Here is an 18,068-nt window from a genome sequence, read left to right as displayed (position 1 = left end):
GACTTTCCTGTCCCTAAAACAACGTGGGAAATACATCGGCTTCTTGGAATATGTAGGATTTAAAGGAAGTTTGTTCCCAATTTCAGCTCGGTAGTTGCTCCATTAACAAACTTACTGAAGAAAAATATAAAAATTAACTGGACAGAGTATTGTCAGATTGTCTTTTAGAAATTAAAAGCCATATTAATAAATGAACCTGTTTTGGCTGCTCCAAATTTCAATAAACCATTCAAAATCGCTATTGATGTTAGTGGTGTAGTCGTAGGAGAGGTGTTGCAATAAGGTGATGATATTGTTATAGAGCATCCAGTCAGTTATTTCTCAAAACTTAAAATGTAACAATGAAAATACCCTGCAATTGGGAAGGAAAGCTTGAGTCTTGTCTTGGCTCTTCAACAATTTGAAGTATATGTTTTGAATAATCAAGCAGAGACATTAATTTATACTGATTGTAATCCACTGATATTTTTGGAGAAGTTCCACATGTTTCGCTGGAGTTTGCTGCAACCCTTCAACCTAAAAATTGTTTTTCCTGACAAGATGCTCAGCGTGATTGCTGATGCTCTGTCCAGAGTTTAAAGGAAGGATGTTGGAGAGAAGGCAGTTTGAATCCTGTTACATTTAGTTTTGCCTTGGTTAAGCCCATATAATTTGTAAGTACAATGTGTAATAATGAAATATGAAAAGGTTACCTGTGCAGTATATAATCTATTTGTTAAAATGTTTGGAATGATAACTGCTATATTTTGAAACTGTCATACATAAGAATTTACCATTATAAAGCTTTCTTTTTCCCAAGGGGGTTGATTTTCGATGGAATCTGTGGCATTAAAGCTTGTATTTTTTGAGACAAATCCTAATTGAAAAAGGAAACTAAGATCAGAAACTGACTCTACCAGTTTCTGAGGAAACTAAAACTGAAACTAGGATTGAAAACCAAAATTTCTGGACAGACTGAAACTGGCTGAAACCAGTTAATAAAATATATTTTATGGCTTTGGAAAACTTTTATGTCCTGACTCAGTAACTTTATTGAATTCTTTGAGAGAGTGATGAGCATTGTGACTGAAGATATACCTTAACTTCCAAAAATTATTTGATAAAATACCACATAGGGGGAAAAATAGATGTTGAGGAATTTTACTTTTAGAACATTTATTGAATCCGTAAAAACAGAGGGTTGTTAATGGGAAGCTATCTATTTACATCAGAGTTCAACAGGGCTCTATATTGGGACCTTTATTAATGATTTAGAGAGCAGGAGGTTTAAATATAATAATTCTCAGCTTTATGGAAAATGCAGGAATTAGTAATTCAGACCAAATCAATAGGTTACAGGCTAAAGTAGAAAATTAGGTGAATGACACCTGTGTGTGGTGGATGCCATTTAATGTGAACAAGTGCAGTGTCAAGGATTTGTTTTAGGAATTCATGGGCCATGATTTATCATTTAAAAGTACCCGTCAAAGTTATGAATCAAGAAAGTAACTCATTTAAAAGGTCACTCATTTAAAAGTACACAAACTGCCTGAGAGGCTCTAGCAAAAGCTCATGGGATGTAAAGTTGTATTAATAGCACTATTAAGTACAAATGAAGAGTGCTACTCTTGGGTTATCTAAGGCTTTGCTATGCTTGTATTTGGAGTATTTCTACTCAGTTTTATTCACTGCACATGCTAAATGGTGCAGTGTAGGGCAGATAGGATAAAACTAAATTGTAGAGTTCTTAGTTATGTAAAATAACCTCCAAGTATTATAGTTATTTACTTTGGAGAAAAGTAGCCTTAGCAAGGGTGGTTACTGAAAAATTTGAAATAATGAAATAACTGTATAAAGTCCAGTTAAATGTTATTTGAAATGAATAGGAACTCAGGAAGAGGGGTTGTGCCTATAAAACCAGTAGGCAAAGGGTTCGATTAGAAATTAGATATTTTGAACAGGGTGTCATTTCCTGCTCAAACAGTGGTGAGTATAGAGTTTCCACAAGAGCATTTCTTAGTTATAATAGTTAATTAGTTGTGATTTATGATGAATCATGGGCAGCCACAGTCTGTGGAAGCTTGCTTGAAATGATCTGAGAAAAGTTTCTTTTTGAAGCGGCTCCAATTTTATACATTTTTCTCTCTTGCTGCAACAACGAGAAAAGGGAGCAAGGTGGTGAATGAACTATGTGAGCCTGCTCTGCTGACTGAATGCTGGGCTTAATACTGTTTGCTCACCCTTCTTATAAGTCTGGGAACACTTGAGAGGATCAAAGCTGTGGTCTGGGAGCACAGAGGTGGGGTTGTCGGAGTGTATGGAGTCAGGGTGGGGTGGTTGGTTGGGGGGTCGACAGGAGAAGACTGCCAGTACTTTGGGAGGATGGTTGTGACTTAGAAGCACTTGGAGAAGTTGGAACTGAGGCCTGCAGAACTTGAATGACATAATGAGCCTGTTAGCATAAGGGCAAGGCCAAAGGACCAGCATGACCCCTCATCCTCCCATCCCTACTCATTTCAAACAACACCTAACTGGCCTATATCTGGTCCCTTCATTGTTTTAAACATTTCACTCATAAGTCCTTTTAAGCCTACCTTTCTCCAAAGTAAATAACTAACAGAGCCTATAACTAAATGCATTATAATTTGATGTTATCCTAGCTGCCCTACTCTGCACTCTGTCCGGTGCTTCAGTATCCTTTAACCATTTGCAGTCAATAAACCACAGGGCTCTGGTCTTACAGCATCTTGACTGTGAACAGTTAGAACCAAGTCTCCCCTCTGTGATTGGAGCTAAGTAGGTCCACAGAATTCCAGAGAAGTACTAATGATTGAACCATCCCTGGAACATTTAATGGCATATGGTGGATTAGGTTCATTACTGACTGCTGTAATATTACCCACTCGGCTCCAGATAACCCCTGCAAGATAAAGGGTTAATTAATAAGATGATCTTGGCTGAATAAGCAGTGAGACACTTGCTATTGCTTTGTGTTGGTAAACTGCATGTTTAAATGATTTGTAGGCTGTAAGACTTGGCTGATAATTTGTGCCTAAGTTCTTAAGGGCTGGGGATGTAGGATGCATCTGTATAGCATTCCTCATGAGACAAAGAGTGACTATCTATATGGATTACTCAGTAAGTTGTTTTGAAGATTCTTAGGCATAGTAATGGGTTTCAGGATTTGTCAGACAACTGGCTGACCAAAAGAAACGTAATAACAAGAGGAAGTGTCTGGAGTGGTCTTCCTTGTGCCCATTCCTCCCCACCCCCCAATCTTGAATGCAATAATTAATTTGGGTTTTGTGCAGCCATATTTTGATTATATCTAAAATCAGCTATGCAAATGCCTAACTTTTCTTTATTAAGAATGTATGCTTTTATCAGGTTTCTAATTGCCAAATGCTGTAAGCTTTACAGCCTGAAGTTTCATAAAGATGGAGAGGGTATCTGTCTTAGCCAAAATGGCGCTGGAGATCCGTTATCCAGAAGTCCCACTCCCAAACCCAGCACCCACCATTTTTGTGGGGGGTGGGGGTAACGGGGTGGATTAAATTTTCACATTTAAAATGAAGCTGCCTTCAAACAAATCCAATTTTCGCTAGTGGCTTGTCCAAAACACAACTTGTGGGCTTTATTACTTTTCAAGAGAAGGTCTAAAGCTGATGGAGTTATTTGGAGAGGTAGGGTGCCCTTTTGGAAAGGTCCAGGGACACTACCTATAATTCACAATCAATATCCTGGGGGTTACCATTGACCAGAAACTGAAATGGAACAGCCATATAAATACTATGGCTGCAGCAGGAGGTCAGAGGCTGAGAATTCTGCAGGGATTAACTCACATCCTGACTCCCCAAAAAGCCTGTTCACCATCCACAAGGCACAAATCAGGAGTGTGATGGAATACTTTCTACTTGGCCTGGATGAGTCCAGCCCCAACAATACTCAAGAAGCTCAACACCATCAAGGACAAAGCACCCACTTGAATGGCACCACCTCCAACATTTACTCCCTCCACTACTGACGCACAGTTGCAGTATGTACCGTCTACCAGATGCACTGCAGAAACTGCACTGCATCTTTTGGAGCAGTCTGGTACCCTTTCGGAGTGGTCTGGTGCCCTTTCGGATTGTTAAAAATTGACATGAATTTATATAGAAAGTAGATAAATGTCAGACTCATTGGAACTATCAAGCTGTTAAGGCATTTAAACCTCATTTGGGCTGTCAATCGTTTGGAGCTATCCAGGTATTTAATTCTCCTAACCTTCAAATATTTAAAATAAAATTCTGCAATTTAAAGAAAATCCGTGCTTGCTATTTCACTCTGTTGACATATGCCTGAGGGTTATAGGATTTGTGCTGCATCAGTCATTATCACAGTGGGGTGCCTATCAATTAACAGTTTGATTGACAGCTCCAAGTGGTTATAGATTCTTTGATGTGGGACTATGAGTACAAGTGCTTGTTTTTATAAGGGATTAAGCAGTTGAAGGAATATAAATGTAGTGAGTGGGTTTTTACCATGAAAACTTTTAGTGATTTCATCATTAGGCGCTTAGAACTTTATTTTATTTCCCCTCAGTATGCGTCATGAATCTGCCCATGCTGAGTTGGCATGGAAGGTATAAGGGTAAGGAGTAGTGGGTGGGGAGCATGGGTTAGCATGAGTTTGCACAGAGGCCATGGGGCTGGGTAAGGGGCACAGGTTGGCATGATGGGTATGAGGGCCCATATTGGACATGAGATGGCATGGGTGGACATGGGGCGTGGGGGAGATGGTGAGAGTTAGAGGGCTGTTTCTTTTTTCTTGTTTGTCTTTACAGCTGGGACAAAGTGCCAGAACACCAAAGCTGGCCTTTCAGGCAGCCCACCTCTGCTCTGTTTCAAGGAGGGGAACTTGCATTTACCTGTGCATCTGCTGCCCTTTTCCTTCTAGGTGGTAGAGGTCATGGGTTTGGAAGGTGCTGTCAAAGGAGCCTTGGTGAGTTTCTGCAATGCATCTGGTAGATGGTAAATACTGCAACTATGCTTCAGTGGTGGAGGGAGTGAATGTTGGAGGTGGTGCCAATCAGGCGGGCGCTTTGTCCTTGATGGTGTTGAGCTTCTTGAGTATTGTTGAACTCATCCAGACCAAGTAGAAAGTATTCCATCACACTCCTGATTTGTACCTTGTGGATGGTGGACAGGCTTTTTGAGGAGCCAGGATGTGAGTTAATCCCTGCAGAATTGTCAGCTTCTGACCTCCTGTTGCAGCCACAGTATGGCTGTTCCAGTTCAGTTTCTGGTCCATGGTAACTCCCCCAGGATATTGATAGTGAGGGATTCAGTGATGATAATACCATTGGATGTCAAGGACAGGTGGCTGGATTCTCTCTTGTTGAAGATGGTCGTTGCCTGACACTTGTGTGGCATGAATGTTACTTGCCACTTCTCAGCCCGAGCCTGAATGTTGTCCAGGTTATGCTATGTATTGGCACGGACTGCTTCAGGATCAGAGAAGTCATGAGTGGTGCTGAACATCGTGCAATTACCAGTGAACATCTCTACTTCTGACCTTATGATGGAAGGAAGGTCATTGATTAAGCAAGTGAAGATGTTTGGGCTTAGGACACTACACTGAGGTGATGTCCTGGGACTGAGATGATTGTCCTCCATCAACCACAACCATTTTCCTTTATGCCAGGTATGAATCCAAGTAGTGGAGAGTTTTGCCCGATTCCCATTGACTGTGGTTTTGCTAGGGCTCCTTGATGCCACACTTTAATGTCAAACGTTGCCTTAATGTCAACGGCAGTCACTCTCACCTCACCTCTGGAGTTCAGTTCTTTTGTCCACATTTGGACTAAAACTGTAATGAGGTCAGGAGCTGAGTGGCCCTGGCGGAACTCAAACTGAGCGTCAGTGAGCATTTTGTTCCTGAGTAAGTGCAGCTTGACAGCACTGTGAATGATTGAGGGTAGACTGATGGGGTGGTAATTGGTTGGGTTGGATTTGTCCTGCTTTTTGTGGACAAGGGTAAGGGTAAAGAATGGGGTGCGGGGGGATCGGCACTAAGTTGGCATATGGATCTATAAAGGGCCATGGGGTGGTAGGCATGAGATGGCATGGGAAGGGTGGTGAGGGCTGGAAGGCTGTTTTTTTGGTTTTTTTTTTTAAACACCTGGGACAAAGTCCCAGATCATCGAGGTGGGTCTTTCACAGTCCGCTGTTTCACCTGGCAGTCCCTGTGGCTGCCTCCAGACTCTTTCTGGGGCGGCAGGCTTGACACCTGTTAACATCTGTCCCTGGAATGAAAATTAGCCTACCCGGGGCACCTTCTCCTGAGTCGGGTTTGCGGAACCGGGAATTTTCCCAACAATTAATGGAGGAGGAAGGTTAGTGCGGTTCTAGGGTAAAACAGATTTTTGTGGTGAAGATTTATTTGGGGATTATAATGGAAATTAATAACTAAAAGATTGTTAGTGAGATACTAAGATGGCTGCTAAAACCACTTACAAAAACGTTTTGAGCTGTTTAACTAGTTGGCTTTATATTACCTGTTGGTTGTTGTTTTCTTACCAGTCGTATTGAGCGCAGTTGGCATTGCTGAGCTAACGGTGATGTTTTGTGAAATAGAAACAGAAAATGCTGCACTCAGCTGGTCAGACAGCACTTGTGGAGAGAGAAACAAAGTTAATGCTTCAGGTCAATGACCTTTCATTAGAACTGGCTAATCTGCTGAGTGTTTACAACATTTTCTGTTTATATTTCAGATTTCCAGCATTCCGATATTTTGCTTTTGTTTTGGTGATGACATGCTGTGAAATGTTTTTATCAATGTGATTGAATATGAAACTTGAGATAGACCAGATTTTGAGTGTGGCACTTGCCTAATCCCATGCCCTTTAGGCATATGCTATTTGCAAGATTTTTAATTACATAGACTTTACATACTTAAGAGTATATTAAAATGGCTTGCTTTAAAGGTCTGTATATTTGTAAATAATGAATTAATATAGTTAGCAAAATATTTGTGAAACATTTAACATAGCTGAATCTACATTTAACAATAAAACTGGGCGATACAAGACCAAAATTACATCCTTTGGATTTGCTTCATTTCAGTTCAGCGGTTTATCAGTGAAGACCGGTTCCCTCACATGCTGTTCTATGGGCCACCAGGAACTGGGAAAACATCTACTATTTTGGCCAGTGCCAAACGGCTGTATAAGGACAAAGAGCTAAACTCAATGGTTTTAGAGGTAACAACTGAATATTTCTGAATCCTAAAATATTGCAATGTGGCATTGCATCATACAGTGGAATGCAGCTTTAATTATCCTATTAGCAGTCCGTAAAACCAGGACGTGTTTAAAGGCATTCTATTTAAGGAGATGGGCTGCAAAGAACTAAGTTGCCTCAGGGCCACTATCATGGACCATAAGACATAGGAGCAGAAATTAGGCCAATCGGCCCATCGAGTCTGTTCTGCCATTCAATCAAGGCTGATAAGTTTCTCAACCCCATTCTCCCGCCTTCTCCCCGTAACCTTTGATCCCCTTACCAATCAAGAACCTATCTATCTCGGTCTTAAATACACTCAGTAACCTGGCCTCCACAGCCTTCTGTGGCAATGAATTCCATAGATTCATCACTCTCTGGCTAAAGAAGTTTCTCCTCATCTCTGTTTTAAAAGGTCTTCCCTTTACTCTGAGGCTGTGCCCTCGGGTCCTAGTCTCTCCTACTAATAGAAACATCTTCCCCATGTCCACTCTATCCAGGCCTTTCAGTATTCTGTAAGTTTCAGTTAGATCCCCCCTCATCTTTCTAAACTCCATCGTGTATAGATCCAGAGTCCTCAAACGTTCCTCATATGTTAAGCCTTTCATTCCTGGGATCATTCTTGTGAACCTCCTCTGGACCCTCTCCAGGGCCAGTACATCCTTCCTGAGATACGGGGTCGAAAATTGCTCACAATATTCTAAATGTGGTCTGATCAGAGCCTTATAAAGCCTCAGCAGCACATCCCAGCTTTTATATCCTAGTCCTCTCAAATAAGTGCCAACATTGCATTTGCTTTCCTAACTACTGATTCAACCTGCAAGTTAACCTTAAGAGAATCCTGGACTAGGACTCCCAAGTCCCTTTGCACTCCAGATTTCTGAATTCTCTCCCCATTTAGAAAATAGTCCATGCCTCTGTTCTTCCTACCAAATTGCATGACCTTACACTTCCCCACGTTGTATTCCATCTGCCACTTCTTTGCCCTAACCTGTCCAAATCCTTCTGCAGCCTCCCCGCCTCCTCAATACTACCTGTCCCTCCACCTATCTTTGTATCATCTGCAATCTTAGCCAGGATGTCCTCAGTTCCTTCATCTAGATCATTAATGTATAAAGTGAAAAGTTGTGGTCCCAACACTGACCCCTGCAGAACTCCACTAGTCACTGGCCGCCATCCTGAGAAGGACCCCCTTATCCCCACACTCTGCCTCCTGCCAGATCTTCTATCCATGCCAATACTTGGCCTCTAACACCATGGGCTCTTATCTTACTGAGCAATCTCCTGTGCGGCACCTTGTCAAAGGCCTTCTGGAAGTCCAAGTAGATAACATCCATTGGCTCTCCTTTGTCTAACCTACTCGTTACCTCCTCAAAGAATTCTAACAGATTTGTCAGGCATGACCTCCCCTTGATGAAACCATGCTGACTTTGCCCAATTTTACCATACACTTCCGAGTATTCTGAAATCTCATCCTTAATAATGGACTCTAAAATCTTACCAACAACCGAGGTCAGGCTAATTGGCCTGTAATTTCCCGTCTTTTGCCTCACTCCCTTCTTAAACAGGGGGGTTACATTAGCGATTTTCTAGTGGTCTGGGACCCACCCTGACTTGAGTGATTGCTGAAAGATCGCCACTAACGCGTCCACTATCTCTTCAGCTATCTCCTTCAGAACTCTGGGGTGTAATCCACCTGCTCCAGGTGATTTATCCACCTTCAGATCATTCAGTTTTCCTAGCACCTTCTCCTTGCTAATGGCCACCATACTCACCACTACCCCCGCCCCCCCCCCACACTCTTGAACTTTGGGGATGTCGCTCGTGTCTTCCACAGTTCCTCCGCCATTTCTTTGTTCCCCACTACTTCTCCAGTGTCATTTTCCAGTGGCCCAATGTCCATTTTTGCCTCTCTCTTACCCTTTATATATCTAAAAAAATTCTTGCAATCTTCTTTTATATTACTGGCTAGTTTACCTTCATATTTAATCTTCTCCCTCCTTATTTCTTTTTTAGTTGTCCTCTGTTGGTCTTTGTAGGCTTCCCAATCCCCTGGTTTCCCACTGCACTTTGCCACATTGTATGCTTTCTCCTTAGCTTTTATGCTGTCCTTGACTTCCCTTGTCAGCCATGGTTGCCTCGTCATCCCTTTAGTATGCTTCTTCTTCCTAGGGATGAATTTTTGCTGTGTCTCCCAAATTACTCCGAGAAACTCCTGCCATTGCTGTTCCACTGTCTATCCTGCTAGGCTCATCTCCCAGTCAATTCTGGCCAGCTCATGCCTCTGTAGTTGCCTTTATTCAACTGTAATACCATTACATCTGATTCCAGCTTTTTCCTCTCAAATTACAGGGTAAATTCTATCATATTATGGTCACATCCTCCTAAGGGTTCCTTCACCTTAAGCTCCCTTATCAAATCTGCCTCATTACACATCACTAAATCTAGAATTGCCTGTTCTGTAGTGGGCTCCACCACAAGCTGCTCCAAAAAGCCATCTCGTAGACATTCCACAAATTCCCTTTCTTGGGATCCACTACCAACCTGATTTTCCCAGTCTACCTGCATATTGAAATCCCCCATGATCACTGTAACCTTGCCTTTCTTACACACCTTTTCTATCTCTTGGTGTATCTTGTGCCCCACATCCTGACTACTGTTCAAAGGCTTGTACATAACTCCCATTATGGCTTTTTTACCTTTGCAGTTCCTCAACTCTACCTACACAGATTCTACATCATCTGACCCTACATCATTTGTTGCTGTCAATTTAATTTCATTTCTTACTAACAAAGCAACCCCAGGTCTGCCAACCTGCCTATCTTTTCAATAAGATGTATATCCTTGGATATTTAGTTCCCAGTCCTGATCCTCTTGCAGCCATGTCTCCATAATGCCCACCACATCATACCTGCCAATTTCAATCTGCGCCACAAGCTCATTTACCTTATTACTTACTTAGTGTCTAGCTTGCAGCAGCATTGGTGAGGCCAGGGAGCTCCTTTGATCACGTCGCCCAGGAGATCTGGGGCAATCAGAAGGATTAGCAATCTTTAACAAAGATGAAAGTCGTAAAACACGGCATGTGTTAATTCTAACTGATGTTGAAACAAACTAAAACTGTATGTATAGCATGGTGCTGCATTGTGCTTTAAGTTTATAACTTTGGCTTTCATTTCAGATGAAATGTTCTTCCATGGATATACTGTAGATCAATGCATATTTAGTTGTCCTTAAACAAATGGACAAGTTTACATGAACTGTTTATAAATTGACTTTTAAAATTAAAATATGGAAATAAAGTATATTAAATGGGTAAAGTAATTTGGGAAGGATTAAGAATATTATAATTGGCTTAAGCTTGTGTAATGGGTTGGGAAAGGGTAATAATGAGCCAGAGTTTCTTTCTTGTCTGAAAATTTGGTGGGAATCGGTCTGAGCTCACTGTAATGCTCTGAATGATAATGGTCCAAAAGCTTGCCAACATATGCTAACTAGACTTGCAAATGATAAATGGGTACGGCAAGATATTGGAGAGGTGCCAAGTAATTGTAAAACAATGCATGAGCCAGTACCTTCAAGAAGAGTTGATAAGAGAGAAATCTACCAGGTTTATGCATTTAAATAGGTAGTCGTAAAAGTATTTTTACTGTAGAACTTTTTTTAAAACAAGACAAGTGGTTAGGATTTTAACAATTCAATAAAACCTAGGTGAAAAGAAATACTAGATTTAAATTGTAACTTGTTTAACATCGTGGATTGTCTTATCAGTAGAAAAAGTCCCATTCATCCAATAATAGTTTTCAATCCCGTGTGTGTGAAATTTTCATTATCTCTTTAATTTCATTAACTTCTCATACACTGAAACCACAGAGCCTTGTTCTGTCCCAAATTTTTGAATCCTAGTATGTTTAGAGCTCTCAAGGCTGATTTATTTTGTGCAGGTCCAAAATTGGAGTACAAAATAATTATTTTCAAAACTTAGTTTAGCTGTGCTGTTCAAAATTACCACTTGTGTTTTTTATTCATGTTTAATTTCTGAGAGTGAACAAAATTCTGCTGAATAAATCCATGTTAAGAAAATCTATGATAACTGTGCAGTTTGTAAATGCTAGCAAGCCAGTATAGCCAAGAAGCACATTGATGAAAACACCTCTGCCTCCATAAGTACCTATATATGTATTAAACACTATTACTTAATCTACTGCTAATAGATGTAGTTGGTACAAGTGCTGTCCATAACACAATAATTTGTGGGTCAGAACCAGAAAATTCCACAGTAGAGATGCGTAATAATTCCTTCAATTCAATAGTAACATTAAGTATATCTAGCCCATTGGCACATTGTTATGGGGGAAAATTGTACTTAAGCTAATATGCTGATATGCGGCTTGTGTGCTGCTGAAATTGTTCCCAGTGACACACCACAAATATTTCATTGTATCTACAGAGAAATCTTTGAGCTATACAACATTGCAATCAGTGGGTGTTTTTCACAGTTCAAAAGTTTCATGTTCTACTTTACTGCTATTTCAGGAGTAACACTGGCCCAGATGCTGTGATTTAGTTAAAGTTGAGTTGCAACAGTAATAATGAAAATTAGGAAAATGAGTGTTTCTTTAATAATAAATTAATGACCTAAAAATGGCACTGATTTTTAGGGTACAGTTAATTTATCAACAAAATTTATTGAGCCCTACCTACATCAGGGTTGTTTAAGAAATAGTGTATTTGCCATGAGGCCATTTAAGACTTATTTATTTTTCTTTGTAGCTGAATGCCTCTGATGATCGTGGTATTGACATAGTACGTGGACCTATACTGAATTTTGCCAGTACCAGAACCATTTTCAAGTAAGCACTAGAATAATTTCAGTTCATAAAGAAAAGTCTATTTACAAACAGCGTTGATTCAGTTATGAAGTGCTGATGATCTTGATATTGTGAGCTGTGACTGAAAGAACAGCAAGTAATTTTGGATAAGCTTTGTAACACAGCTCCTTATCTCTTTTCCTGAAGGCTGCAACTTGCTAGAGTATGGTATCAGTATATGCTTCAGTGGACATTCGTCATGTGTAAGCATGGTCACTGAGTGTTAGTTATGTCTGGTTATTCGCTTATGGGGTCCTCATAAGTACTGAATCTTGCCTTTGACTAACATCAACATGCACGCTTCCAGCAGAGGCCACTGACCAATTATTACTTCAAGAACCCTGATAAGATACTTTAGTCTTGATGATGAGTGCCTACAGTCCTATCTGAATTTAGTAAATCAATGCTGGGTAAGGATCAATATCAAACTATACTGAATCTATCTCATACTATGTGATGCATTTATTCACTGAACAACTAGGGATTTCCAGTAGAGTTGTGTTCTTGCAAAATGGCACTGATGTCTGATGGTTTGCTTTTCCCAGTTATAACTGGAGCATCACCTAGACACGGGTAGAGTTTTAGCTGGTTATGTGACAATTTAAGATAAAATTAGTTGACAAAATCACAAGCGTAAAACCCCAGTGCAACTGGGCAGTATAATAGAATGTAATTGTTTATTTTCTTTCCATTAAAAGTATTCGCTGATGTATTTAAGAATGGTAACCTGATATAGTTTAATTCATACAGCTGAAAATAGGTTTATCAGCAAAATTAGCATTTTTACGAAGCATGTCCAGTCTTGCATCTGTGAATAATTTGATTTAAGATCATTGAAAACAACTTCTTAAAAATCCATTTGGCAGCATCTAATTTCATTGGTGTATATTAATCAATTTCTTTGTTAGATTACATATTTGTTACTTGAGAAAAAGAACTTGTAAAATGTGCCTGTGAATGAGTGCCTGCAATTTAAAGAACCTTCCCTAACCAGCAGAATCTTGCTGTGTTGACTGGGGCATAGTCAGTTTTTATGGGCTGGCTGAAGTAAATCTTAGACTAGCAAAAAACTCAATTCATTTAAAAATCCTCATTCTTATGCGCTGATTCAGCTAATTTTGCCCTGATGCTGTAGGTATTACTAGTGGAAACTCTACCCAGGAATTCTTTTTGTTACATCTGTAGTTTAAAATATGTACTGAATGTCAAGACATGTTTTCAGCGGGTGTCAGTTCAATTGCCACTTATTTGAAAAGCAGTAACAATTCTAGTGGGTCTGCCATTGAGCATGTATATAATTTTTTCTTGGCCTATAACTGATATAGTAAATGTGCAGTTAATTTGTGTTGAAATAGTTATTACTTGTCTTTGCCTTATCAGTTATTGAGCTCTGACCTTGTTTCAGGCTGCTTAATAAATTTATAGGGATAAGAGTACACTCTAAAATGGGGTGAAAAGTTTGGAACTTTGGGTTTCCTGACTCATCTTGCTTTTAAATATCTCCGTTTCTGAATATTTCGATTGTCTTAAGCTATATACCGATAAATATAGGCTGCCCTGGTTGATATAATTTCACAGCAGAGGACCAAGCCTGTGTCCTACCAGGTCTGTATGGCTTAGTACAATGTCAGGCAGAGATTAATATATAGATGTCATATAGTCCCAGGTTTGAACCTCTGCTGTGAATTGCTATCAACCAGGTTAGCAATAGAGATGCTCCAGTTATATATAATATTCCTGGGTCTGGAAAGGGGAGGAACGTTGGTAAAGCCTCTCAATCCTGATTGACCCGCTTCTAATAAGTGCTTGTGTAGGGATATTGAGCAAGTGCTTGCTCAGATCTGACACACACTGTCCAGGTTCACGTGACCTATGGCCAATTATTTGGTGATTAAGATTATTTACATCTTCATTTTTGTATCCCAGCAACTATTTGTCAATGTATTATTTTAAGATATCTTCTGTCTACTTTCATTAGTTCAAATAATCACTTGTGTGATTTAATACAGAATGTTTAGTGTTAGCCTCACTCATTGACCATTGAGTGTTATCAGCCTTGAACCATTCACAAGAAAAGATTCAAATATTTAAATATTTTTTTCAGAAAAGGTTTCAAGCTTGTTATCCTAGATGAGGCAGATGCCATGACTCAAGATGCTCAAAATGCTCTCAGAAGGGGTAAGAGCTGGAAGTCTTAATTTTAATGGAACGATTAGCCTGTTTCCCAATTTTGTTCTTTTCATCATACATTTAAGGCGAGCACTGTTAGTGCCATGATGAATGTTTATATTTTCAACTGTTTGCCATTGTGGCAGCTATGCAAATCAGTGCTTTAATAACCGGAGCTAAATTAGCTGGACATGTGTAGTTTACAGCACCAAAGAGGTTGGGAAGGGGGTAGTTTTCAACACATATAACACAGCACATATCATATTTTTATAATGAGCTAGCATTTGAATACAAAACAAATTCTAAATTACTTCATTTCATGTTTGGTTCCCCTCCCTGTTGGGTAACCCTAGCTTTGCTTTTCCCTAGTAGCAACAATTTGCTCTGCACGTTCTGTACCACACTGCCCCCAAGCTTCTTACTTTTAGCTACAAATCTGGATCGTTTTGAATGCATTCAAATATACGGCATGCCTTCATGGACTATTCAAATGGAACGGAAATAATTGAAAATGCACATAATATTGTTGTTTACCATGCACTATAAACTTTAATTAGCAACATATTTGTATTTAATTTTGTGAAAATTAATTACTCAAAAGAATTATGATTGGATGTTGTATTAATTGCATTTAAAATAGCAACTTGCTTTTAGAAGCTAATGAAGAATGTTTTCTTTCAATGTTTAAACCCAGCCAAAAAAGTTATTTTGCCTATTACATGTACTATTTTTCTACATCCCAAACTAAAAAATAATTAATTGTTTGTGGTGCAGTTATTGAAAAATTTACAGAAAACACCAGATTTTGCCTGATCTGTAACTACCTGTCAAAGATCATCCCTGCTTTACAGTCTCGATGTACCAGGTTCCGATTTGGACCGCTGTCACAAGAACAGATGATTCCAAGATTGGAATTTGTCATCAAAGAAGAAAAGTGAGTCTCTGAATGGTACTGCCCCATGTATAACTGCAGAAAATTAAGGTAGAAATTATACTGTCCAATGAACTTTTTAATATAACTTCCATCAATTTCTGCTATCAGTTACTCTGTAGTGAAATCTACTATCTGGCAGAGATGTGCAAAAGACATTTAAGCAGAGATTATTTTTAAAATCTGCTGGGTTTTTTTGTTGTTCCTGCTCTTCATTAAATTGTTTTCAGTAGTAACTTAGGTATTCTCTAATCTTTTGCAAAATAGCATTTTTACAACTCCCCAGTTTGTAGGCTGCAAATTTCTTGTACCCACTCTTGTGCCATTAATAAAAATGTTGCCAGCATTCCACAAAGAACAAATTATTTACCACCATTCCTGCTTACTTGGCATCTTCTAAAATTTAGCTACATGGAAATCTAGTCTCACTTCTTGTTTTTAAAGTGGGAGTAGAAGAGATGGTTGCTCAGATAAAAATCCGCCCAGCTGATGCCTGTTGATGCTATTTTTAGTTGTTTTATTTAAAAAAGTATTAATCACTATCTATGTGCTGTCTTTCAATTAGGTGTCGCTGCAATCACATTCTTTGCTCAGAAAGCATGTGCACCTGCTCTTAATTTTCCAGCAGTAGTGGTGTGAAACGGGCCACTAGTAATCATGCAATTGCAGTGATTTTCCTTTCTGACTTCCATTTCACGTGGGAAAGTGCCTAGGCCTCCACTTAATGTGTTTTCGAATCAGCATATTTATGATCAAGATTTAAACAGTTGTAGGAATAAAAATGGAGTTCACCGGACTTGAGGAGTAGGCTGTCATGACTCAATTAAAATCATTGTCTTCAAGTTAAAATGCTGAAGTATTGTCCCATTCCATCTTCCCACTAACTAATCAAGTATTCACTCTGTGTAGATGTTGTTGCATGAATACAGTGATCCTCTATCATGATTGTACCACATTGGTCATGACCAATCAACGGAAAATATTTTTTAAAATTCTATAACCAAATTTGTGCTTCGATAGAAGTTATGTTTTGAGGAAAATTTGGAGTTGATAACATTCTAACTTAATTAACTCCTGACCATTCATTATTTTAAACATTAATAAACTCCCTTAAATCATTTATCTTCAGAGAATAAAATTATTCTTATGATATCAGTAATGACTTGTATCAACAGAATTTAATGCCCTTACCATGGCGAATTTGTGGGTGGGGGCATTTAATCAGGTATGAAGGTTGTGGGTGAGGAACCTGCCACCTTCCCACTTCCACCCTGATTAAGTCGGCGGGTCTTCATGTCCTGTCACCCATTGAAGTCTTTAAGTGGACAATTAAGCCCACTTAAGGGCTTCATTCCACTGCAACTGGTATTAACAGCAGAGGGCGGGAGGCTGTCCATGCTGGGAGCATGACAAACAAACGCATGCAGGGTTGCTTACAGGCTCTTGGGAGTCCCTTGTTCAAAGGCACTCAATACCTGCTCGAAGGATCTGGCATTGAGGAGGGGAGGGCCTGCTGAGAGCCATCACCCTGCCTTTGCTGCCGACCCCCCTACCGCCATTAATCATCTGTGACCTAGCATCCAGCAATGATCCTAGGCCTGGGGTAGGCGTTGTACTGGCAACAACATCACCTCCCTGGTGGTGCTGCTGTTCAATAGACCTGCCAGCCTCTGATTGGCCTGCAGGTCTTGTCAGGTGGGACTTTTGTCTCCTGCGTCCTTGATCCAGGGGAAGGCCTTCCGCTGTCTAGTTAAATGCCTGAGTGGCACTTAAGTTTGGTAGGCCTCCCCTGCAGAGCTCTCGTTGACTCTCTAACCCGTCGCCTTCATTAAATACAGCCCCAGATTCATCAACAAAGACAACTTCAATTTAACAACATCTAAAATTAATGCTGGGTTTAAGTACTGATCATGATCGTAAAAATATCATCCAGCAAACTAAATTATATGCCGAACAATAGTTTAAATGTATCACCATCTTAATTTAACAGAGTTTTATTTAGTAACACTAGAACAAAGTTCAGTTTTCAAACTTACAGTTCGGACTTAGGATGGTTTAATTTACAGCTGATATTAACACATCACCCATAGGTTTGCAGTGTTAGAGTTGCCTCTTTATTATATGAGCATCATATATACAACCTTTCCTTAAGTGGCAGCTGCTCCTGTGTTGGCAATTCTACTGTAGTCTTTGAATGTTCTACCTTTTTGATGCTCCAGTTTCAGCTTAGATGCCTGCAGTGAGTTTTATCACCTTCACTTAGCTGACCATGTTCCTTTGGATCATGAAGTATACCTGACTCCACAAAGGAACAAGTTATAAAATTACTGCAATACATTTTAAAGCCTTTATTACTGATTTAGATCTAAATACTTTTCCCAGCTCTGCTAATTTATATTTTTTAAACCTTCTCTCAACTTTCAAAAACATTCTTTAGCTTCTAATATTCTAATTGCCTTTTGTAATTTACCAAAATCTTCCTGATTTTTGGTGAAAATGTGTGACCTTAAATGGCTTTAAAATATTACAAAGAACCATCCACTAAAAGGAATACAACCAATTAAGATAACCAGTTCAGCCACACGAATCACCATTTAGGTATCATTCAATTGAAGCGGAAATTTCCAAGTTATAGGCCCTCAATTGTTACTTCTTTAGTCCTTTATCTTTCCGAATGTTTAAATCATAATAAAGAGACTTAGTTTCTGATGATTATTCTCTTCCAACATTTACATAGAATCATAGTCCGGCATGGAAGGAGGCCATTTGGTGCATTGAGTCTGTGCCAGCTCTTTTGAAGAGCAAGAGTTAGTCCCACTCCCCTGCTCTTTTTACATAGCCCTGCTATTTTTTTCT

General features: G+C 39.5%; 1 protein-coding gene across 2 annotated transcripts in view; it reads left to right on the top strand.

Annotated features, from left to right (window-relative positions):
• The window catches only part of rfc5 (replication factor C (activator 1) 5), a 62,440-nt gene that overhangs the window by 11,520 nt on the left and 32,852 nt on the right, over positions 1-18,068 (top strand). For both annotated transcript variants that reach the window (XR_005944846.1, XM_041202908.1), the window contains exons 3-6: positions 7,086-7,222; positions 12,015-12,094; positions 14,217-14,290; positions 15,056-15,215. Coding sequence is in view for 1 of the 2 variants with exons in the window: in XM_041202908.1 (XP_041058842.1) it covers positions 7,086-7,222; positions 12,015-12,094; positions 14,217-14,290; positions 15,056-15,215 (451 nt within the window). In the remaining variant the exon portion in view is untranslated. The remainder of the gene's footprint in view (positions 1-7,085; positions 7,223-12,014; positions 12,095-14,216; positions 14,291-15,055; positions 15,216-18,068) is intronic.

The sequence above is a fragment of the Carcharodon carcharias genome, chromosome 13 (assembly GCF_017639515.1).
Source record: "Carcharodon carcharias isolate sCarCar2 chromosome 13, sCarCar2.pri, whole genome shotgun sequence".
Lineage (NCBI taxonomy): Eukaryota > Metazoa > Chordata > Chondrichthyes > Lamniformes > Lamnidae > Carcharodon > Carcharodon carcharias.
This window is presented reverse-complemented; position numbering and strand designations above follow the sequence as displayed.